This window comes from Anabrus simplex, chromosome 5 (genome assembly GCF_040414725.1).
Source record: "Anabrus simplex isolate iqAnaSimp1 chromosome 5, ASM4041472v1, whole genome shotgun sequence".
Classification (NCBI taxonomy): domain Eukaryota; kingdom Metazoa; phylum Arthropoda; class Insecta; order Orthoptera; family Tettigoniidae; genus Anabrus; species Anabrus simplex.
In genome coordinates, this window is record NC_090269.1 from 47,146,184 (window position 1) to 47,171,378 (window position 25,195).

Here is a 25,195-nt window from a genome sequence, read left to right on the forward strand (position 1 = left end):
CTGCCTAATCGTAATGAAGTCAATTTGATACCTTCCAGTGTCTCCAGGTCTCGTCCATGTATACAGCCATCGTTTGTGGTGTTTGAACCAAGTGTTAGCAAGGACTAAGTTATGATCGGTGCAGAATTCAACCAGCTGGCTTCCTCTTTCATTCCTTTGTCCCAATCCAAATTCTCCTATGTATTACCTTCTCTTCCTTGGCCTACCAGTGCATTCCAGTCTCCCATCACAATTAGATTCTCATCACCTTTTACATATTGTATTAAATCTATCTCTTCATATAATCTTTTGATTTCATCATCATCTGCTGAACTAGTAGGCATATAGACTTGCACTATTGTAGTGAGCCTTGGTTTGTGTCTATCTTGACAGCAATAATTCTTTTACTATGCTGTTCATAGCAGCTTACTCGCTGCCCTATTTTCTTATTCATTATTAAACCAACTCTTACATTTCCCGTTTGATTTTGTGTTGATAATTCTGTAGTTGCCTGACCAAAAATCCTACTCTTCTTGCCAACGTACTTCACTTATACCAACTTCATCTAACTTTAGTCTATCCATCTTCCTTTTCTGATTCTCTAACCTACCTCAACTATTCAAACTTATAAAATTTCACGCTCCAACTCGCAGAATGTCAGTATCCATCTTCCTGATGATTGCCCCCCTCTCGTGTGGTCCCCACCCGGAGATCTAAATGGGGGACTGCTTTACCTCCGGAACATTTTACCTGGAAGGAAGCCATCATCAGTACATCATTCATACAGAGAGAGCTGCATGTCCTCGGGAATTAGTTACGGCTGAAGTTTCTCATTGCTTTCATGTTAAGTATTATTACAACAGGCTGGTTTGAGCAAAAAGGTGGATTAAAACAAGGAAGTGCTCTGTCACCTTTGCTCTTCGTAGTAACAATGGACAAAATAATGACAACAAAAGTGGCAAGGAAAATTGGAGAAGGAAAAATGAAAGTGATGATGTTTGCAGATGACCTGTTAGTCTGGGGAGAAAAGGAAGAGGATATCCAGGAACAGTTGGATGCTTGGGTAGATGAGGTGGAGCAATATGGATTGAAATTTAATACCCAAAAGAGCGAGATAGTGATTACAACTAGAAAGAAGGAGAGACCTACGAGAGTGATAATGCTTGGAGGGAAACAGCTTAGGAAGGTAGAGAGTTTCAAGTACTTAGGAAGTATCATAGAGGAAAGTGGAAGAAATTATAAGGAAATAATCAAACGTGGAAGATGAGCAGGAGCATTCCTGAAATGTGTCAGAAGCCTGGTTTGGAGCAAAGATGTCCCTCAGAGAAGCAAAATGGTGATATACAGGACGTACTATATACCTATTCTGACGTATGCAGCTGAGACATGGGTAATGAGGCAGAGAGCTGTGAATAGAATACAGGCAATTGAAATGAAATTTCTGAAGCAGAATAGGAGTGACAAGATGGGATAAGATGAGAAATGAGAAGGTTTGAGATATAGTAAAAGAAGAGCCACTACAGAATAGGATAGAGGCATCTAGACTTAGATGGTATGGACACATGAAGAGAATGACAGAGGAAAGGATACCAAGGAGGATGCATGAAATTGAGATAACAGGTAAACGGCCAAGAGGAAGACCAAGAGACAGGTGGATAAAAGAAGTGGAAGAGTGCATACAGAGAAGAGGTGAGGACTGGGCAAGAATGACTAGGGAGAAGTGGTGGGAAGACAAGAGGAGATGGAGAGGCATATATTCCAAGCAGACCCGGCCAACAGCTGGAAACTGCAGATGATGATGATCAGTCAATCATCTAGACTGTCGCCCTTGCAACATCTGAAAGGCTGCTACCCCTCCTTTGTTGAACCATTCGTTAGTCTGGTCTCTCGACAGATACCCATCCGATATGGTTGCACGTACGGCTCGGCTACCTGCTTCATTGGAACATGCAAGCCTCCCCACCGTGGCAAGGTCACATGGTTCTTCACAGGGGAGGTAGCGTAACATAAGTTAGTAAAATATACGTTTAGTAGTTGAGTGTATAAAAATAGCTGTAGTTTTATGTACGTCTGTGTATTGGTTAGGGTACTTAGTTCATGCGTGTTTAGCATCTCTCAGTGTAGTTCGGGAAAGGCAAGTGGCAAGAAAGTGACACTGAGATCATTGGAGTGTTCCGTTTGTGGGCCATGACCTCCTTCCTGTGCCAGCCATTATCGGTGAATGATGTGTTATTTTCTCATTCTCTTTTATTCTTAATAATGTTTTTTTTTTTTTTGTTTTTGTTTTTTTTTTGTCAGAAGTTGTTAGTATATGTAGTTTTTGTGAATTTGTTTCCAATCTCAATTCGTTAGCATTTTTGAGTTCAGTATCACATTTTACAAGGGCTGTTTACTGCGGTCATATTGCATCAGCTGTCCTCGCAGCAGTATCATACTGGCAATAGAGGTAAGGCATTGCTCATTTGTTTTGCGAAACATCAGTTTAGAAGTAAAGCTGTGCGGAGTATAGTTTAGGCTGAATATAGTTAATGGTAAATGTACTGTATATACGTGAAAACTCAATGCATCCTAATTTTAGGAGTGAATTAAAAGGAAATATATAGGCTTTAATTTGTGTTTTATTTATGAGAAATTATCTTACACAATGATGTACTCCAAAAATGAGTAGGCTACAGTAAAATGTACATTTGTTTTAAGAAATGGATCATAATCTTCACATGCTGTTAGGTAAACAACCCGCTGATCAGAATTCTCATGTTGTTTGCTTACTTTCTCCTGATATTTGTAATCAGCTAGTGTCGCCTTTGTGTTTTAATGAGTGTGATATTTGGTATTAGCTGTATAGGAATGTGATTACCTTTTGTTTTTTGCCAGTTGCGAGTACAACTATCTCTGACATCGTACTTTCTACCTTCTGAGCGGTTTCCAACGTTCTATGCATTTTCATTAACCCTAAGCTTATCTTCAGCCATGAAGGAGTAATTGCGAGAACTTGTAACTAACATGGTTAACACATCCCTTCTAACCCACTACTGACGTCACGCAGACCAAGGCCAGACAACACAACAGTATAACAGGATCCATTGTTTGACATGAAGCAGTGCCAACCTCATTTCAAATACAGTAATGTGTGCACCCAGGTTTTTATTTTCTAAATTCCAGAAAAGGTCCCTCTATCCATTTTCCCATGTTGCTGTAACGGACAAAAAACAAACTGAACATGACATAAGCTGTTATTTGTCTTGTCTGTTATTAACCTAGGTATTAGGTTAATATTCAAAAAGTGCAGACAAAAACATATTTTTATACAGACAGATGTAGGGAAATCCCTATAAATGTATATTTTGTGTGTTGAATTGTTATTGGATATTTTAAAGAGAGTGAGTTGTTGCTTTAAAATGTACTTAATTCACAACTCAGTGGTTGTATTTTCCAGGTGCCCACTCCTGATTATACCGGTCGCAAGGAGATTTTAGATTTGTATCTTGGCCGAGTACTAAGCAAGGATGTAGATGTTGAAATGTTGGCTCGGGGTACCACTGGCTTCACCGGAGCAGACCTGGAGAACATGGTTAATCAGGCAGCACTGAGGGCTGCAATTGATGGTGCTGACTCTGTCACAATGAAACATCTTGAGAATGCCAGGGATAAAGTACTTATGGGTAAAATATTATGTATTCTTATAAAATATTGTTCCTTTAGGCAGGCTAGGAAAAGTAAATACAGAAGAAGAACAACTTACTTTGACAAGGATGTAAAAAATTTACACCTGTGTTGTAGACTGCATGCACCTCTAATTCGTACTAGACCCTTCTTCCTATCTGATGATGTAATATAAGTAATGGTAAAATATTTCTCCTATTGTATGTCTCTCTATGATGCATCTTTTTTGCTCCCTTGCCAAGATACCGTATTTACTCGTATAAATTTCTCAGGTTTTTAAATCATTTTTAACCTCAAAAAATAGGGTGAAGGAAAATTGTGCAAATTTAAAATCTAAAATTCCAATGGAAATCCAACACTTTCTCGGAATGGTCCTCCGCCAGTCGGTGGCTTACAGATTTTGTCGTTGGTAGAGAAAGGCTATACCTCTTCATGAATCTACACAGCCACTCTTTGCTTCCTTTGAACTGTGAGATTCCTATATTTCTTTTCTTTGTGATCTCCAGCACCTTGAACTGTAGCATATCATGCAGAACTGAATAGCCACAGTTTCTTTACATATTTAACTGGTGGTGGTGTTTTTTTCTCTGGGAACTGGACTGATTTTGGTCCCCAAAATGATAAGGCTTGTCTTCTTGGTACATGCAACTGTTCTTATTGTTTACTCCAGTAGCGTACATGTGATGGATCTACAGAAAACACTTGATTGCCATTATTTTCTATGAAAGTAATCAATGTTAATTTAAACTCTGCGTTCTTACTCCCATTTTATTACCCATCACCAACCGCTATTCACTTACATATATAAAAATAATTACTGAGAGGAGTGGCTGCTCATATTTACTGGCATATGGCCATGGAACCAAGCTCTGCATTCAGGAGTTGCGTGGGGTCAAACCACCACAGTCTGCGGTCCTGAGAATGGTTTTCTGTGGTTTCTCATTTTCACTTCCAGATCAATGCTGGCACAGTTCCAATTTCTAGGCCACAGTCGCTTCCTTCCGACTCCTTACCCAATTTCATTCACCATCATTCATTGCATCCTTATTAGCTCCTCATCTGAGGTTGGCATCAGGAGGGGGCATCTAGCCATAAAAACATGCCATATAAATTCATCCCACCTCATCCCTGATCCCTTATCAAGAAATAACACTAAGAGATAGACAAACAAACAGTGTAAAAAAATAATAATAAGCACAGATACCCGTATATGTTATAGACCAATTATGTCCTCCACATGGGTACTGCTAGTGTATTAGTGATGTGTGCATACTGTGCTTAACTTGCCGGGTAGTCCCATCACTGCATTGCTGCCACATGCAGTTCTCAATCACTACCTACAAACTGATGACCAGCCATTGCAACAGTATATATTTTCTTGACTGCTCATTTCGCAAAATAATAGATAGAAAACGCATTGATGGTGGAAGATTTTTACAAAGTCCTGACGAGAAAATTGTAGTATTTGTTTTATTTTTCCCCAAATTTCCATTTCAGAATAAAGGGTGGAAAAGTTACGCGGTTAATTACGACAAGTCTTTTTCGTCTCTATTTTACCTTGCTCAGCTAGGCTATGTTGCCTGTAGATACTTGTGTTAACAGTATTTTGCATTCATTTTTAGTATTTTCACCCAAGTAAAATGCAAAAGACAAATTTCAAGATGGTTGCTCATAATTTTTTTGGAGTGGGGTAGGAAGGCCAACACTATATCACATACAACATCACTGGGTGAGTAATAATCTTTTAAATCCTTGATTTTAAGAAGAGCGATATATTCCAGTCCTAAGAGTTCCCATGATTTGACCCCAATTCAGCACAGCTGTGTTGATAAGTGCTTTGCTTGTTAATGTGTACAAGCTTTCCCAAGTACGTGAACGTGGTTGTTGAGCTCAGTGCTGTCAGATTTATTGATCTTTTAACCTGTTCTCATTGTGCAAGTTGCTTTTACTTTTTTTGTCATTAAATTTCATATGCTTCATGTATAATTTTTTGACTCTTGTTAAGAGTTCAGGGTAACTAAGACATCATCAACTAATATCAGCATTGTTGGATATGGTGTTTGTAGCTCTACAGTAATGATGTTGAGTAAGAAAATAAGCAAGAGAGGGAATAAGGCTGACCCCTGATGAAAGCAAATATGGATATTGAACAAAGACAATAGCAGCAATTTTGACAGCTGCAACAACTGGCCAGTTTGTCCACTAAGTAATGTTGTTGTGTGAATCATTAATCCTTAGACTTTTTTGATGCAGCTCTCTGTGCCTTATTATGTGTTAACCTTTTCATTTCTACGTATAACATTCCACGCTCTGACTCGCAGAATATCAATATTCATCTGATTCATTCATACAGATAGACCTGCATGTCCTCAGGAGTTAGTTACAGCTGTAGTTTCCCATCGTTTTCAGTGGTGTAGCAGAATCAACATAGCTAAGCCATGTTAAATATTATTTCAAGTCCATATTAGTCAATCATTCAGACTGCTGCTCTTGCAACTTCCGAAAGGCTTTTACCCCACTTTTGATGAACCATTTGTTAGTCTGGTCTCTTAACAGATAACCCACAATGTGGTTGCAGCTGCTGCTCAACTACCTTCTTCATTGGGACGCACAAGCCTCCTTACCATGGCAAATTTACATGGTTCACACGGAAAGTACTGTCTTGAGTATTTTTATCCTTCTTGCTTTCCTATTGGTTATTAAAGGAATTTTCACCAATGTATAAGTTTTTAAAATATTGCCAACAATCACCAACAGATGACAAAGTAAACTATGAGAAATTTTAGACCACATGTGATTTCTGTCAACATATTTTGTTAACTAGAAATCAATAATGTATGGTGATTTGAGTAAATTTAATAAAATTTGGGGTCAGGGTAGTATAGAAACATTTGTAGTTAATTGAGTATTAAATTCAGAATCACACTAAGGGTGGTGTGCACCATCTTGGAGTAAATTACTTAGGAAGTAGCATCTACTAAAGAAGTCCACACTACAGAAGTAAACTGCTACGGGAGTTCTTTACTCCGGAAGTAATGTCAGTAAGCTGAAGTACAATTTACTCTTTTAGTTACTACTGTAGAAGTAACGTTCGTTACTCGTGGAGTGTAGTTGTGTTTACGTGTTTTCTCTTAAAGAAATTAAATGGATAAGGTAATGTCTGATAGTAAACGGGGGAAAAACGTAAACGAAAAAGATAAGTGCTTGTTAGTAGAGATAATGAAGAGCCATGCAAAGGACACAGAGTGTACAAAACACGACATAACGATGCTGGATAAGAAAAGAAATGCATGGAAAGCTATAACAGAAGAATTAAATGCTTCAAGTGGTGGAAAACGCAGTAAAAAGCAACTGAAAGTTCTTTGGAATGACTTAAAAGCGAAGGCTAAAAATCAGAAAGCCATCGACACGCAGGGAAAAGTTAAAACTGGTGGCGATTTCTTCATACAGATCGCCTACATCCAGAGCAAAGTTGTGAAGGACTGATGTATTACTATTGCGTTGCCGTATGCTGTAGGCGTGAAGCACATTTTCTTTTCAAGGATTTGGAATCTTATTTTGCACACTCCAAAAGTTCCTTCCACAACATTGCGGGTTTTTGCATGAATTGTGTTGTACAGGTGTTCAGCAGGTGAATTTGTTTCTAGGAATGGTGTCATTAGGAATTTTTTACAGGCATGAATAACCCTTATCTCCAACTAACATTCCATTATACAAACCATGCTCAGAAGTTTGCTGCAACAGCACCATTGTCCCAAATTCGTACATCGTGCGTAGAACGAGGCAGTCGGCAAACACTATTCATGATCTTCATACTTGCACCGCAAATAACCTGTGTATTAATAGAAAAACTCCCCTCCTGATTTATCAAATGTTCACCATTATAACCGGGAGGGCACAAAATGGGAATATCCGTGCAGTCAATTGCATCTACAATTTGAGGGGGAAAACCTGCCAACGTGAAAAATTTCCTTTTATTTTCTGAACATTCATCATCATTTGCAGGCCTCATGAGTTCTCTAACCACGCAATGAAGATACGACCAACAGTCGTACGGGAAACGTTAATTAGATCACCAGCAACGAACTAAAATGTTCAAATACGAAACACTCGTAATGTAAACAACTGTAATTTGGGAGATACAACTGAATTCTTGTCTGAATTTTGTTCAAGTGATCTCCAAGTAGATTCAGAAGGAAAGTAAAGGATTCCTTCCTAAGACCAAAATGTTTTTTCAACTCTCTCCCCATGTACATATCATACGGACCTCGCATGTCACGCACTATACGCATTATTACATTCCTGCCGTTTTCTTCGTCAAGATCATCAATAAAATCTCAGTAATCCATAAACACGTTTGAAACGTTTTCCTCTCATATACGACACGGTATTGTAATTACAAGGCTAATCCTATTTTACTCTATGCATGACGTGAGAGTAAATGTTAACCTATATTTGTGCTTTATTTACTTCTTTAGTAATGTACTACAAGATGGTGCTCTTCAACATTTTACTCTTGTAGTAATTCAGTTCAGGAGTATCTGAAAGGACTAAAATACTTAGAAAGTAATTTACTTTCTTATGGAAGTCACCGAATCCTGACTTCAAGATTACTTAACTACGGAAGTAGAACTTACTTTTGGTTGGTGCACGCCATCCTAAGTATATTTGCCTTGAACATCTATACCCTACTTATTTTTTTAATTTAGTTTTTTACAGTAATATCTTATTTCCTCGTTGTGATTTCTTTCAGGTCCAGAGAGAAAATCTAGATTACCTGATGAAGAGGCAAATCTAATTACAGCATATCATGAAGGTGGACATGCCATCGTCGCATACTACACAAAGGATGCACATCCACTGCATAAGGTGACAATCATTCCCAGAGGACCCTCGCTTGGTCATGTGAGTATTCAGTGTATTACCACCAGTAGTTTATTTAATTTCTTCTAGACTATACTGTCGTGGGTTAGTGGTTCTTGTTGTTGTTGTTGTTGTCATTATTATTATTATTATTATTTTATGATGGCCTCATTGGACCATTTCAATCAATCATTTTCTGGTCATTTTCTTCGATAGCTTTTCATTTGTTCTAATCTTTTTTATCGTTCCTCATCTGTAAATACCGTTTCCATTGTATGTCTTTTTGACATAAATATGTCTTATGGCTGGTGGTCATCTGAAAATTTGCATTACGGAGGTTAGCACCACAAATAATGTAACCCTAGCAACCGTGCAGGCTGTGATGTAAGGTATGGGTCATGGTCAGTGTTACCTAGCAACTATGCAGGCTATGTCTAATGACTGGTGGTCATCTGAAATTAGCAGCCGTTGATGGATGGCCATGACCAAGAGATATATTTATGATCATTTGATTTTCACAAAGGGACAAGTGGTTTCTTTTGATTTGCATTTGGTAATTCAAGCCTTAATTCAATATTTGATTTGACTTCTTGCAATTACATTATGATACTACATCTGACACTAAGTAACAACCAATAAACCGATACCACTGTTGTAATGAAGTACAGTATTATTACACTATATGAATTTGTCTTACAACAATATAGCAAGAAAAGCAGTGAAAAATAAAATTAAAATACTATACTGTACATTTCGTAGAGATAAGATAGGAATGGTAGGAAGGGTAGTATTCATTCTGGTGAAAGAAGAATTTGTAAGCTTCGTAGAAGTTAAAGATAACAAACATGAAATTCTAGGTGTAAGGCTCATTTCTAAAGATAATAGGCAACTTGATGTCTTTGGAGTGTACAGACCGGGAAAGGGTAGTGCAGACGCTGATTCAGAATTATTTGATAAGATAATCAGCTATGTGGGAAACGTTATGGAAAGGAACGTGATTTTAGCGGGTGATATCAATTTACCAAATGTCAATTGGGAAGGTAATGCGAACGATATGAAGCATGCCCAACAAATTGCAAGTAAGTTAATATGGGAAGGGCAGCTGATTCAGAAAGTGATGGAACCAACTAGAGGGAAGAATGTTCTGGATGTGGTGCTGATAAAACCAGATGAGCTCTGTTGGGGATTCGATATGAACAGTTAAAAGACACTACGTTCAAGAGTGACATATCTTTGTACATCCTGCTCTCTGAGCGGTAGCAATCTTTTAAATAATGTAGTTGAATAAAACAGTGTGCAACGTAAGGTATACGCGACTTATTCCCCATCTATTCACAACATTTATCTTGGTGCCGAAACCCGGGAGCATTTCTTTTCAATATACGGACCACATACGAGAAGACAGGTATTGCGCAGTATAACATAAAAATACGTTGTGAAGTGCAGTGAATTGAAGTTTTCGGGTAACTGATAGAATGTTAAAAGTGATAAAGATTCCTGGAGTCGGTCTCGATAATACTGGTAATCATTAATGGATGTGTCTCTCGTAAAGCTGTCAATAGCCCTGAGGAACCGAGTAACGTTATTGCTTGCTCTAATTCTCTTTCTTTTCAAGTTGAGAATTGTCGCCGTCGAGTGGCGGTCCCTTCTGTAGTTGCCATAATGGCCGTGTAATAAATCCTGATTGACAGCTGCTCAGCCACTGGGTCTGTTGTTTACGTGAGTAGTACACCATAGTGGCCCGCAGAGTGCGTCCTTCTCTTGAAGTCCAAACAGTCTCGTCGTGTAATACAACGTAGTTGAATTATTGCTGCTAGATGGCAGCACGTGTCACAAGCATGCTGTTGGAAGCACCTAATGTGGTAGTGTTTTGATGACAAATGACATGCAGAATGACTTTCCGTTTTGTAACTCATCTTCCGATTTTCCGATTTATTTTTAATTCTTCCTATTTTTGACCAATATAACCTCCAGTACAGTCAATCTTCCTCTAGGATAAAGGATAAATTGTTATATGCTTGCATAATTTACCAAACCTCATTTTCAAGTGTTTTTATTTGATGTTTTATTTCGCGAGTGTATCGTCCGTCGCTTTCTTGTATCGTGTTTCTTGCTCGCTACAACAGCATGTACCAGGCGAGTTGGCCGTGTGGCGCAGCTGTGAGCTTGCATCTGGGAGACCCTGACGATGGTTTTCCGTGGTTTCCCATTTTCACACCAGGAAAATGGTGGGGCTGTACCTTAATTAAGGCCACGGCCGCTTCCTTCCCATCCCTAGGCCTTTACTATCCCATTGTCACCATAAGACCTATCTGTGTTGGTGTGACGTAGAGCAACTAGCAAAAAAAAAAAACCCCAGTATGTGTGTTTTACGGCTGGGGATTTGGGACAGCAATCGTCCTACAAGGAAGAGAGACTAGTGCGCGCTAGTGACTCATTTAATCGGGTTGAAAGAATGAGTTTTTTTATTGTGTGGTTCGCGCACTAATAATATCGTTTCTGTGCGTAATTTCATTGTAATTGTAGGCCACGTGTTTTTTCTAGCAGTTCTGTGCTTTTCCCTGTGTCAAAATCGTATGTTGATAATGTATGAGACGCACCGATCTGTTTTGTATGTAGTAGTTTCGCGTATTTCAGTGCGTTTTTGTTCATTCTTACTTCATAATTTGAATGAGTTGATGTATTTCAGGGAGTTGTGTCAGTGACAGTTTCTGGTATTTTCTCTTCACGTTATGGCCAGAAAACATAACTAACATTATCTCCAAGTGTTCAGAGATACCTATAAAATTAAATTTCCGTTCATTTTACAGTCTAATAAAGTAAACTATGTATTATGTGAATCACTTCGGGAGATAAATTTTATTTCGAATTATCGAAATTTCGAGATATAGAGAATATCGTTATGGAGCATGTATGGCACATAATTGAATCATATGTATCTACGGGCTTTTACTGAACAGTTTAATGGTACTTAAAAATATACAAAGAAACTCTATTTTACGGCATCACTTTTATTGTAACACTTATTATAGTAACTTTTTAGAAGACGGTATACAGTACATATAGTAGTGAAACAAGAAAATACCTCCGTTAACACCTTTGGAAAAATATCTGTTAGTTTATTTTGTTTGTTTCCTCCCTTCACGTTGAAACTTCTCGTCAATACTACGCATGGAGCTTGTCATCCGTGACTTCTGGGCTTGCTTTTGTACGTGACCGGTTAATTGACACCCGAGAAACGGCAAGGTTTTGCCGATTTGCTGATCATAAAAGTTCTAGTTTTTCAGTTTCCGTCATATTAGTTTCCAGCTTCACTGTAAACCTTTCTTTACTTGTTAACTGGTCCTCACAAACCACAAATGCCATATTGCACAGTTAATGTTGCGCAAAATTCGAGTTACAGAGTATTTTTTTCTTCAAGGGAGGAAATGTTTGATTCGAGAAATCGAGAAATTCGTGTAACCGAATTTTGAGAGTAGAAAATACACGTGAAGAATAGGACAAACGGCCAGAAAATTTAAGTTACTTCGAGATACTGAAAATTCGAGTTATGATTGTTCGAGATATCGAGGTTCGACTGTATTATTGTTCGTATGTGTGTGTCATAAATGAGTGTGATTAGTAGGGCTCGGAAGTTTAAGACCTAAAAATAGCCCAAATAAGCAAGCAAATATGACCTCAAAAATGAGGAAATATGACCTCAAAAGTGGCGAACTATGACGTAAAAATGACAAAATATGACCCAAAAATGATTAATCAAAATATGGGCATTTAAAAATAAATTATAAATCGGAACAGTAATTTCTCTGATACTTATTTGTTAACTGAATTCTTTAATATTAGTTTTCTGAATATACATGTGCAGCAATTATCTACAGTCTATTACCCTTGATTCACTTATCAAACTTTTGTGAACTAAGTTCGCTAAGATTATCAGATCACACAACATTGTAAAAGTCCATGTTTGCACCCTGCATTGGTGATTTGAAATACAAGAAAACTAGAAATCAAAATATTTAAAAAATATATTTTGGAACATTTAAGCCCAGATTTCATTAACATTATTCAAATGCATTAAAGTTTAAACTGAGCACCAAGAAACGAATTAAATAGATGTCTTTCAGTACATTATGGTAGGGCGTCAAAGCCTATAGCCTATTATGCAAACTCGCATACCTTTTTCATTCTTCTCCGCAGTTGGAATTGAAGTGTATGACAAGATTCATCTTCAAAGCATCAGGCGCAAAAGACCTCCGATTATCACTTAACACATTTTTGTAAGAGGAGAAGCTCCTTTCTACATCACAAGACGTGATTGGTGCATATTTAAATAATGTTAAATCACTGCTGTCAAGTATGCACTCATCTTGAAGTGTACTGGTACCTTTTCCTCTAAGAACATCATTTATCTTGCACACACGGTGAAAACCATCATTTCGATTAAGCACATTTTGAAGTTTCCGTTTTACACTGTCACCAATTTCCATGTGATTGTTGTACTGAAAGTTCAACACTTCTCACAATGTCAATACTTGCATGAATTTCTAAGCCAGCAGATTCTAAACGAGTAATTGCACTCGATATATTTCCAAAGTTCGACTTAATATATGCCAAACTATCTGACAAACTGTTGGAAAACAATTCCTGGGCAATCTTGATAGAAGAGGCATCATCTTTGTTGAAGCCGTTAACAATGTTTTTGATAGTGGAGTAGTTTACGCAATAATATGCGGCAGCATCGAGCCACGTCCCCCACCTAGTAAGAACTGGCTGTGGAGGGAGTGGCGTCGAAGGAGCTAACTCCTTGAAAGTCGCAACCCGCAGTGGTGCTTTCAAAAAAAAATTTTTGACGTTAGATATTAATTTATCAATGTCCACGAATTTCTTCTGCCACCGTATGCAGAGCATGCGCAAGGCAAGTAACGTGAATCATTCTTGGATAAAATAGCTTGAGGCCTTCAGCAGCTTTCACCATGTACGGAGCAGCATCGGTAACAAAGGGAAGAACATTTTCCCGCTTAATTTCATCCTCCCACAAAATTTTTAGTGCATTATCAAAAAGAATTGCAATAGTTGAATGATTTGCTCTCTCTAAACTTCTGAGGTTAGTAGAAAAATATCCCCAGGGCGATCAGCATGGAGTGTTCCAATAATTACATTCCCTATATATCTGCCTGCAGTGTCCGTCGTCTCATCAATAAATATCCAAATCTTATTGTCTGCTACACTGTGTCGTATTCGATTTAGAGTATCTTCATAGCAACGCGATAAATAGTTTTTTCGCAGTGTTGATTCTGTAGGAACAGATTTTTTTAGTGTAATTCTCCAGAAAATTCTTGAAATGGGTATTGTTCACCTTGTTTAGAGGAGTGTTTGCAGACACCATCATCTCACAAAGTTCCTTTGAAAAATCCGAACATCTGTCCATTGCTGAAGATGTAACAGCCTTATCGAATATCAGTTGCTGCCTCTTCTTATCGACATGTTGTCGTTTGACATTGTTGCTGTGTTTCGCCGTGTTACAATGTTGTTGCACATTAAAACGTTTTTCAGCCAAGACTTTCATTTCACACAACTTGCAAAATAGAACTAAACCGTCTGTACAGAAATATTCTTCTCCAAATTCCTTAACAAAGCTTTGTAACTTAACACTAGTAGAAGACTTTTCCTTAGGCAAACTGGAATGTGTGCTGGGATACGATTTACTGTAAACTAACGCTTGTGTAAGTGAAAGGAAGTTGAGGTTCTAATACCTGAACTAAGACAAGTGAGCGATTACCAGAAGTAATTAGCTCACTGCTGGGATGGGATTTTCCGGATTATTTCTGTCTCTACCTGGGAGATCGGGTTGCCGAGTACAGCGGGTTGGTTATTCCACTATTCGACTTGTATCAACAGCGTGATAAACTTACCAAGAAGCAGTTTTGTAAACACTAGTTCACATTCGGTAAGTTGATAGCTGTCGTCAAACCGCCGAAATATGACGTTTCTACTAAAATAGCTCAAAATATGACCTGATGGCAGAAAATAGCCAAAATATGCATTTATATGACAAATTAAAATCACTTAATTGTGGCGATAATCACCTGATTTGCACCGAAATTCATTCAGACGAGAAAATAGAGACAAAGAAAAATATGACTTTTCCTAAACATCCGAGCCCTAGTGATTAGGTACATTTTCTTGTAAACCATTCTTATGTTTTTTTTAGTTTAAGATTTTAAATTTAATGGTCAATTCACATTTTAACTGTAAATATGTATGCCTTTTATCCTGCCCTTTTTTCACTTAGACCATGGTGCAATATATTGATGAAATCCAAGAATTAAAAAAATCTTCCTATTTTTGATTTCTAAAAGTTGTCAGTTATGGGAGACAGACTATTCAGTAACATAGCCAATTGCATAAATATCATTGCAGCATTCAAATAAGCACATTCCGGTAAAATAGATACAGAGGAAATAAAAGCTTACAATGGAGTTCTTATTTATACGCTTTTACTCCTCACTCCGGCCCCTGTGCCCTTTTCAAGGCAACATCTGCGGTGAACTTCTTCCTTCTTCTGTGCGCCGGCTGCTCCTGTAATAAATGACATTTAAATGATACTCACCGCTGCATGTAGACTCTTCTTTCTCAGTCGTGGACCGTCCGGATATCCCCGAAGATAGGCCACCCGTCGATCAGGGAGTGAGGAAATGAAAAGATGGGGTAAACTAATAACTATAAATGACGGTACCCATAGACTGAATTAAAATTTAAATAACAAACTGATTTATTGAATAAAGTGCAAAGTGCCAAAAATGAAAGTAAACTGAACTGGTGAAAATGTAAACAAAGTGTAATGAAATAGAAATTTAAAAAAGATTGAAGATCTGCCTTACAATAACACAAATATCTGCCTAATAAACTTGACTGAAAGTCGATCAATATAATTATGTGCCAGATTATGTTGACACTGTCTTCAAGACGATGACGTGAATAAATTAAAACTCTGGTCAGAAAATACCATCACATTTGAAGTACAGAATTGTATTACGTAGAAAATGTCACTCAAAATAAATTAATGTAGTTGAATAATTAATTAATTAATTACGTCATCAAATCAACACTGACTCAGAGGTGTTTATCAAGTCTTAAAAACATGTGGCTTAGTTGGGAAACACCCAGCTTTAAAATAATCGCGAATTGCGCTAACCATGTGTAACAAGTAAGGAATAATTCAAAGAAAACAGCCATGAACATCGTACACCATTTACCACATAACCACTGTCTTATTCAAACACCTCGTGATTAGAAGGAAATTACTGAAACATGAACCTGAGTGTTACAACCACTCATCAAATTATTTAAACTTCACTTGCATGACTGTGATAGCCTGGACTTCTTAAAATAATCCAAATGATTAGGCCAAGTGCCTCATGTTTACATTTCAAATGACAGCGATCCTTGTACATTAAAATTTACTTAATTTGCCGCTGACTGCACTTCATTATGAACTAATATTGGTGGTACCACTATTAGATGGAGGCAGATGCCATCTTATTTACCTCATTCATTGCGGCAGTTATTTTTTATATACAACTGGTTTATTAAAGATCGCTTCATTTCCTAATTTAAAATGTAGTGGATTTAAAAGGTTTGGTAATTACTGAATGCCTGGTATGAGCATACCACCACTATGGTTTTGACTGTGACCTAATCGATGATCCGTTATCCTAACACATGAAATCTTATTTACATAATTAAATCTGTTAATGGAGAAACACTGCTCCAACCAAAAGAAAATACAGAAATCAAAACTAGCCTAACTACACCTATCTATTTACATCAAATCAAATGCAAATAATTCACATACGATCACATCCTACCAATAAACGGTAATAAAAGGTACACTCAGAAAGAATAACAAATAAACGAGACTAGATCCCAACAACGCTGCCTATTGAAAATTAAAGGATGAAATGCGCAAAAATGTCGGAGTCTAAAGGAAGAATTTTTCCCCGCTACGAGTAGCAACATATTGTGAATTTGACGGCAATCTCTAACCTCAGACGACAAATGTCTGGCCACGACACTATTTAACCTTTATGGGCAATAATTACTGTTATTCCATGTCATCCATGACACTACATGACTATAAAAAAAAAACACATTGACTCGTCGCTCTGCTCACATGTATTACGGCTAGCATAAACTGGCCTATTTGCCAAACATCTACTTCCCTGGAATTATTTGACACAAATACAGGCTTCTGTCTACAATCATAACCCATGTCGTAACATATTTAACACTCTTGGTTAAATTATTCATCTCTCAATTCTATTTACTCAACATTATTCTCGACGTAGTACTTCATAATACGGCCTCGCTCGTATCCGGCGGGCGAAATATCTGTCGTGCACATTTCTATTTCTTACGACAGTTCATGACATGGTCCAACATATCACATTTCCATTATCAACATAGATCATCAGGGATATTGTTCATTTAGCTCGATCTCTAGATCATTCTCTGCTTCACATATCACAAAATATCAGAGCTGACTCATCAATGGCTTCCTGGCACTACCTGTTTACTAAAATGACGAGATTACTCCTCAAAACACAGCTATTGAAAGATGTGTAACCGCAACTACACAGAAATAAATACTCGCGTCCACCAAAATCGTCGCAAAATACACGGGATAAGAGCTACCAGAAACGGTCATCTGAAGGATGATTCCAAAACATAAAACAAGCTGAATGCGCAAAATAGCAAAATAAGCATTAAAATCAACAAGGCGGCGTCTACAAAATCACAACTCCAACAGAAGTATCACTCAAAACTGAAGTTATAATAACACGATGATTATTACTATTATGAATCGGCATTACACTCATTGAGATCAAATAATATAGCATCCTAAACTGTCAAAGTGACATACTACAGAATAATCCATAACAATACGCATACACATCTACATAAAGGAAAGTGCGCAAATAACCCTAGCTGAAAGTGCAACATTATTATTATTATTATTATTATTATTATTATTATTATTATTATTATCATAATGATTATTAAAATGTGAATTATTTACAATCCTACCTAACAGTCTAAGCTACATTTGATCATCGATTAGGCACGGTCCTACATATTTATTTACATTATTTATTGATGCTCATACCTGGGTGATGGAGGCATGTTGGCTCACCCTCCGGACTCCGTCATGGTGAATTAGAATTCCATCTTCAAGCTGATGTGGTATTCCAAATTTTCACACACGCAAATTTGACACATTTTTATCATGCCGTTACACACGCTTACATTAACATAAACACTCGCATTTCTCGCACTCCAGTGAAGATTAGACGATAGCAGTGCACGGACTCCTGACGTGAAGTCGGAAGTTCCTGTCCGCTACCTGCCTGGAAATCACCTGCTGGTCTGCACACCCTCTCTCAGTTTTTTTGTTTACCTAGTGGCTGGCCGGTTATTCACCTCTTCGGAACATAACAGTTTGCTCAAGGTCTTTACCACTGCGGCCTTCATTAAAGAAAAGTCATTCTCCTCCCTGTCTGCCTTAACTAGTTTCTCCCCGCAAACATCTCGCTTGCCAAAACAGTTTATTATAAGTGGTACAAGCAAGCTAAAGTACAGTTTCCAATGATGTGGAGAAATTTATGCTGATCGTCCTCCCAAAATGAAGAATAAAATAGCTTACCAACAAATATCAAACTACACGTGGATTAGAGAGGTTTTATGCAGCTAGGCTGAAAAACATGGACTTGTCCCTCTCGATTCGTATTGTGAGTTCAATTAAGCCAAGTGTTGAAAGTGTAGCTATTGCCTGTCATCTCTGCATAAATTCAAAGTAAAGTAAAGTTTGTTAAAGTGTTCATTTCTGACATGTTACTCTCCCAAGTAAAATACATGGCTCACTCGGAATGCCAACAAGTGTCTCTGATCGCTTTCTTACCAGCCAAAAGTAAAGCTCAAAGCTGACTAACTGAATTAGCTGACATACTCTAAACACACTGAAGATTCAACTAACCCACGAATACAGGATACACAGTGAAACGCAGAGTCACACCGTCACACACTGTCACTGCCTCTGTCACTGAGACTGAAGATTCAACTACCCTGCTCGCTGGTTATGTAATGAGTTCTCCCCCCACCTTGAAAATAGTTCTGTGGAAGGGATGTGGCGTAGTGATCTAGCCCTTGGGAGCGCTTTATCATACATCCGTAGGTTAAAGTTTCAAAGTTTATGTGCACAATCTTCCTAATTTCGGTCTGACTTACTTGTTATATTGCGCCGTGGGAAACGATCACAGGATAATCCACACGACGGCGCGCGTCACCGGCGTTATTTTCTTCCAGCGAATGGCTCCTTCCCGCCATGACACCTCATTTCCTGGGCGATACTACACTTCCGTGTGAAGTTAAAATTTTATTAATTAGCCAATAATTAACCACACCTTCGCACTGATAAATTTTCCAATATTATTAGGAAGTCAGGACACTGTTTTTCACCATTACACCGGGCTCCAGATGGCGAAATACTGACTGTAGATTCCCGCTATGACAGTTCATTCAAATTTAGAATTTTGTGATTGGCTGAGACTTTCGCGCTCTTCGCAGAGTGGATGCTTCCATTTCCTCCCGAGGGTTGGTGGGTGCTATCGTTGTCTCATTGTTCTGCTAAGTGGGTCAGGCCTCAACGCGTGATTTTCTCGTGGGAAACAAGTAGAAAGTCGCCACTCCTAGGCGGTATCATAAAATTTATTGGATGCAGTACTCAGGGCGGTTTACAAGTTGCTCGTGCTCTAAGAAGAGTTTCGTGGATTTTCCTAGCCGTCAGACTGGCGCCAGAAAGTTCCTTTGTGACTGCTAGCTCTCACAGCCTACTGTAGTATTCGATATGCGAAATATTCAACTTTTAATTTGTAAATTAATTACGTAAATTCGCTTATGGGTGCAATATGGGCATCGTTCCATTTCCAGAATCACGTGATTATTGGTTTAAAGGGATTTAGACAACATGGGAATGTGACAAATGCAGCCTACCTCTGTGTCGAGTGGGATGCTTCCTCCAGTATCACCATGAGAGATGGGGTAGTGGTTTGAACCAACAACATTATGACTATATGAATACATTGTGACCAGTAGTTTGTATTACATTTAACTTTTTCTGAAACAATGGGCTCTGCTTCAATTTTTTCTGAATAAAAGGTTGAAACATGGGGATAAGTGGAGTGAAAATGTGGGCGGGAAAGAGTACATTATTTCTCCATCAAAAATCTCATTAATAACTTCCATTGAATGAATCAACATGTGAGCTGTTGCTCGAAGAATGCATATTGGTGTTCTTCTTCCGTTAACATTTCAGCAAATGGTTGCAAAATGTCATTCATGTAGTGTTCTGAATTCTTTGTATCATAAAAAATGTAGGAGCAAGTATCCATCTCACACTAATTGCACGCTGTACCCCAACATTTTTTGTTGTGTAATGGGACTTTGTGAATTACATGGCGAGTTTGGTGTTGTGTTACTGTCTGTTCTAAACATTCACATGTCCACTAAATGAAACCAATGTTTTTTTTAAATATTTATATTTTTGTTTGTGTCAGATAAATAATTCTGCATAATTAAATGTTATAAACTTATGCATCTACCTAATTGATAAGAACGTAGTCTTATCATAATGGTGTTGATAAAATATTTATTTTATATTTTTAGATCTGGTGTGTTTTTTTTACAGACTGCCTACATCCCAGAGAAGGAGCGATACCATGTAACTAAGTCCCAGCTCATGGCTATGATGGACACTATGATGGGAGGCCGAGCTGCTGAAGAATTGATATTTGGACCTGATAAAATTACTTCTGGAGCATCGAGTGATTTGAAACAAGCCACTTCAATTGCCACTCACATGGTGAAGGACTGGGGCATGTCAGAAAAAGTAGGGTTGAGAACACATGATGGTAACAGCACTTCTTATGTTGTCGTCAATGAACTAAGTCCCAGTACAAGTGATGCGATCGATACCGAGATAAAGAGGATATTAATGGTAAGATTCAGTTTGAATTTCATTCTATTTAGCTGTCGGAACAAACATTTATCAGTATGTTTCGCAGCTTCTTTCACATACTTTTATTAGTCATACTTAGCGCTTATTATTAACTTATAATTCAGAGGCATGTGGTGGAATTAGGCTTTTCTGTCATATGTAAAGGTTTCAGTCATAAAATGGGAAAATGTATTGGCATGCAATCATTTGGAGGCATGCCCTTTGACATGATGTTATGATAGGTTGCTTTAGGGGAGGTTCTTCATCACTTTCTGATATTTGATGCAAAGAAATAGCTGATAAACATTACAAATCTGAATCTCTCGGGTCATTCTCAATAACCTCAAAGTCAGATGCTTCACTTATATCTCCCAACAAATTTTGCACTATTTCATTACTAATTTTCTGCAATGAAGTAAAGATGCCATATTTTGACGCACACTGTACTAAAAATGTATATAATCAATCAAATAACTATATTTATAAAGAAGCAAATAACTTGCACTGAACGGAAAACTACAAAATAAAATGAAATAGATTAGCAAAGCAGAGCCCGTAAAGGTTTGTTTACAAACACTGCAGAAATGACACTCAAACAGATCGTTGGAAAACTGCACTCATTTATTTCTGTGAAATTGCACCAAAAGAGGTTGTAAATATGAATGAAACTGAACTCGCGGATGCTGTGGACATCGAGAACAACAAGAAGTAGACTAACATGACTCATGGCAAGTGTTGAAGAAATATGAACATGTCAAATATTTGACAGTTTCCAGTTCTAGAGTTGAAAAGAGGGTTCGTGTAGGAAAAATGCAATATATAACAAGGCAATCTTGTCCTAAGCTACCATATTTCATCGTGTAGTACGTGTATTAGACCCTTCTCCCACGACTCTTTGAGACAAGGAAAATGGAAAGAAAAAAAACCCTCACATATAAGATCCCCACAAAGTAATTAGTCACACAAGAACAGTGATTCTGTTTCAAAGCCAGTACAGGCCGTACTGCAGTTCTGATGACATCACACAAATTAGTGAATAGTTTTGTCCGCCCGACCCGCGCGATGACAACATGCATCAATGTCATGCAGTACGTCTGTGTTTCGTATGTAAGAAATGTCTGCCTCCGTAGTATACTGCAGTTCCGATGCCGTCGCACAAAGACGTGAACAGTTTCGTATGTCCGACCCACACATAGCAAACACACATCAGTCCTGTGATATATATGTGTTTTGCAGTTAAGAATGTCCACAAGCATAACTCGGAGGTACAACTCGTAACATTTGCTAGCGGATCAATTGGTGGGTTGGCACGCTTTCTACAGCACGGCTTTATTCGGAAGGGGTGGCTTCTCCTACACGTACACCAACTGGAAAAATGGGAATACCATTTCTAGAAACCATTTGTGAATAAATTCTCACTGTTTGGATTCTATAATTGGGAACAAAACTATTATTAAAAGTTTCAAAAAAGACCAGGATCTCGAATACTCTTGATGGCAGTGAAGTTGATGTCATTTGGGACGACAACACCGGAAGCAGGGAAATTGGCAGCACAAGACGATGGTAATTCAAATGAAAGCAGTGATTAGCTTTACTGTGTGATAGGCCTACTGCTCAACTAACGGAGACATATGACTGGCCTTTAAGCTCTTTTTCATTCTTTTGTGTTAATAGTTCATAGTGCGATAAATAAAACTTTATGTCCAAACCTTATTCCTTTTCTCTCCACGGGGTTGAGTATGAATATGAAGTGAGATGAAACTTCATAGCGAGTTTTTACGACTGGATGTTCTTCCTGATGTCAACCTCGTCAGAGGAGTTTGAGATGAATCGACTGACGTGATGTAAGAGTAAATAAAACATTATAGTTACACTAGCCTATATGTAGGCCTAAGAAAGTCTTGTTCATTTATTGTTTCCTTTATTTCTTTAAATCTAGAAATACTGCTTTCTAACAAAGGTAGCCAGTAAGACAGTGAGAATTTATTCGCAAATGGTTTCTAGAAATGGTTTCTGCATTTTCCCCGTTGGTGTACGTGTGGGAGAAGCCACCCCTTCCAAATAAAGCTTCGGCGCCCGTCAAGCCTATGATATGGTGGAGATACGTTGATGATGCATTTGTGGTCTGGACAGAAGGTGCTGAGAAACTTCATCTATTTCTAACCACCTAAATCGGCAACATCCGTCAATAAAATTCACTATGGAGATGGAGTCGGACGGATGCCTTCCTTTCTGGAATGTTCTAGTAAGCAAGAAACCGAACGTTTCCTTAGGACATACCGTCTATCGTAAGCCTACCCACACAAATCGCTATCTTCATGCAGATTCTCACCACCATCCAGCACAAAAACAAGGCATTTTCACGACACTCTCCAAGAGGGCGAGACGAATTTATGACCCATCACATATCCAGGTGGAGATTGACACGCTCAAAGTTGCGTTCAGGGGTAATGGTTACAGCGATTTGCAGATTCATAGAGCCCTACATCCCAGAGAAATGACCAAGCAAAGCTCACAGAAGGAAGAAGTGAAGGGAGCTGCCTACTTGCCTTACATTCACAACACCACGGATCTAATTGCCAAGGTCCTCCGCAAACATAATATAAAAACCATGTTTGGCACCACCACTAAAATTGCTCACAGTCTGAGTAAAACCAAGGACAAAGTGGCTATACGAAATTCTCTGTACGTGCGGTAAGGTATACATCGGCCAAACATGCCGGTCCATTGGTACCCGTATCAAAGAACATAAAAGTAATACTCGTCTCAACCAACCAGACATATCAGCAATAGCTGAGCAGGCTCTATCGTCGGGTCATGATGTCATGTTCCAAGATGCTCGAGCTCTTACCACACTAGACACTACAGGTCCAACAGGGACACCGGCTATCAATTAAGTAATACCTGGTTGCCAGCCATTAATAGTTTACGTAGGTAGTTCCCTTCCCTGTCCCTTCACTATTGTTATTTCATCTTGGTGTTTTCCGAGTTTGTATGTTCCTTATCTCCAGATGTTTCATTCCATGCTTGTGTCTATATCATACACCTGTCTATATCATATATTATGCAAACACGTTATGTGAACTGCTTAGTCTGATTGTGATGGTTCGGTCAGCTTCCTCTTCGAACTCTAGCGTTGTGCCACGTCCTGGGGGCCATCTGGTGGCGAATGAATACCATTTCCACTTGTATTATAACGTCCAAATTTCAAAGTGTCATTGCCTTTCTCGTGGTCAGACAAGATTTCTTCTGAGGACGCAGAGCACAGTTTTCTGCAAAACGTTAAGAATTTCATCTTATTTTCTTGACACGGCATAAGCCCAAAAGCCTATACAGTATCATGTCTATAAGTACGGGCCGTGAAAGCAGTAATGGCGACCCTAAATTTGTTAAAGAATAGTGTAGAATACATGTATGTACAATTTATACCTGTTTGTACCCAAAGTCACTGCACGAAATAGGTGACTATCGTATACTCCAACTCCCACTTACTTTTTGCAGCTATAAAAGTGGGAAGAAAAAGGGGTCTAATATGGGAGGAAATACGGTAATTTAATGGTCAAAATTAGGAATGGAAAAACTATCAGAGTGTGACCGCTTGGGTGGAGCTGACATCAGACAGTGCGAACACATGTCGGCTAGAGTGCTTTGGCTGGCATGTGTTTCAAAAATGCATGTCAATAGCAGGAAGAGCAAATTTCTCATTATGTGTGCGTATCATCACAAGTGTCTTGTGCCTTTGTCTTGAGCATTTATTTTATGGTTCTCGGCAACAGTAGCACTGTAATGTAATACATTCATATAGATACTGTGTTATTCAAGTCATTCATAAATATATCAGTGTTCCATAAAATATTTCCTGGAGTGTTTTGGCAAGGACAGGTTGGGGCCATGGGCTTTATATTATGGAAGTACACTCTATGGAACGCGTGGTTTTATTCTTTTGTCACTACAGATGCAAGTAGTGACCTAGTTTGTAAATCTTTCTTAGAGATGGAATTCCTGTGAGTCTCAGACCCCAGCATTGCCTGAGCAGTTTTTCATTCACTCAAACTGTGGTGTCACACTGTTGAGCCAGTTGAGATATTGATCGTTTTCCGTGTTCAATACAGTAGAAGTGAGTACTCAACTCTTTTATCTAATCCTTCTAAGTAACACTAATAATCTCTATACTTCCTACAACAAAATACTAGAGCTTTTTTTTTTTCTTCTTTTTCTGCACTCCTCATTAAATATTTTGGAAAATCTTCTAGGTTTACCAGCAAATTTTTACATCCATACTGCAGTAACACAGTATTGAGAGGAGTTTCCCTTGCTAGGCTAATTGCAACAATTATCACATCACAACAAGTACAGATTAATTAACTTATAAGGAGAGATTTTAATTTGTCTTAATTTTAAATATCTCCTATCGTCTTTTTCGACTTGGAGTATTATTACCACAAGACGTATTGGAGTGTTTACTTGTTACCTATTTACCATGTATTTTGGAATACTTTTGTATCTTCTAAAAGCTGAAAATATAATGAAGGACGAAATATGTTCTTTTAATTTAGAATAGTTGTGTTATTTGACAGCTGTAGGCTATGTGCTAGCACCGGGTTTCACTGCTATCATATATCATCACCTCATTCCTTG

General features: G+C 38.2%; 1 protein-coding gene across 4 annotated transcripts in view; it reads left to right on the forward strand.

Annotated features, from left to right (window-relative positions):
• The window catches only part of YME1L (ATP-dependent zinc metalloprotease YME1L), a 138,254-nt gene that overhangs the window by 106,634 nt on the left and 6,425 nt on the right, over positions 1-25,195 (forward strand). For all 4 annotated transcript variants that reach the window (XR_010860163.2, XM_067146883.2, XM_067146881.2 and 1 more), the window contains 3 exons: positions 3,416-3,641; positions 8,396-8,547; positions 20,249-20,557. Coding sequence is in view for 3 of the 4 variants with exons in the window: in XM_067146883.2 (XP_067002984.1) it covers positions 3,416-3,641; positions 8,396-8,547; positions 20,249-20,557 (687 nt within the window). In the remaining variant the exon portion in view is untranslated. The remainder of the gene's footprint in view (positions 1-3,415; positions 3,642-8,395; positions 8,548-20,248; positions 20,558-25,195) is intronic.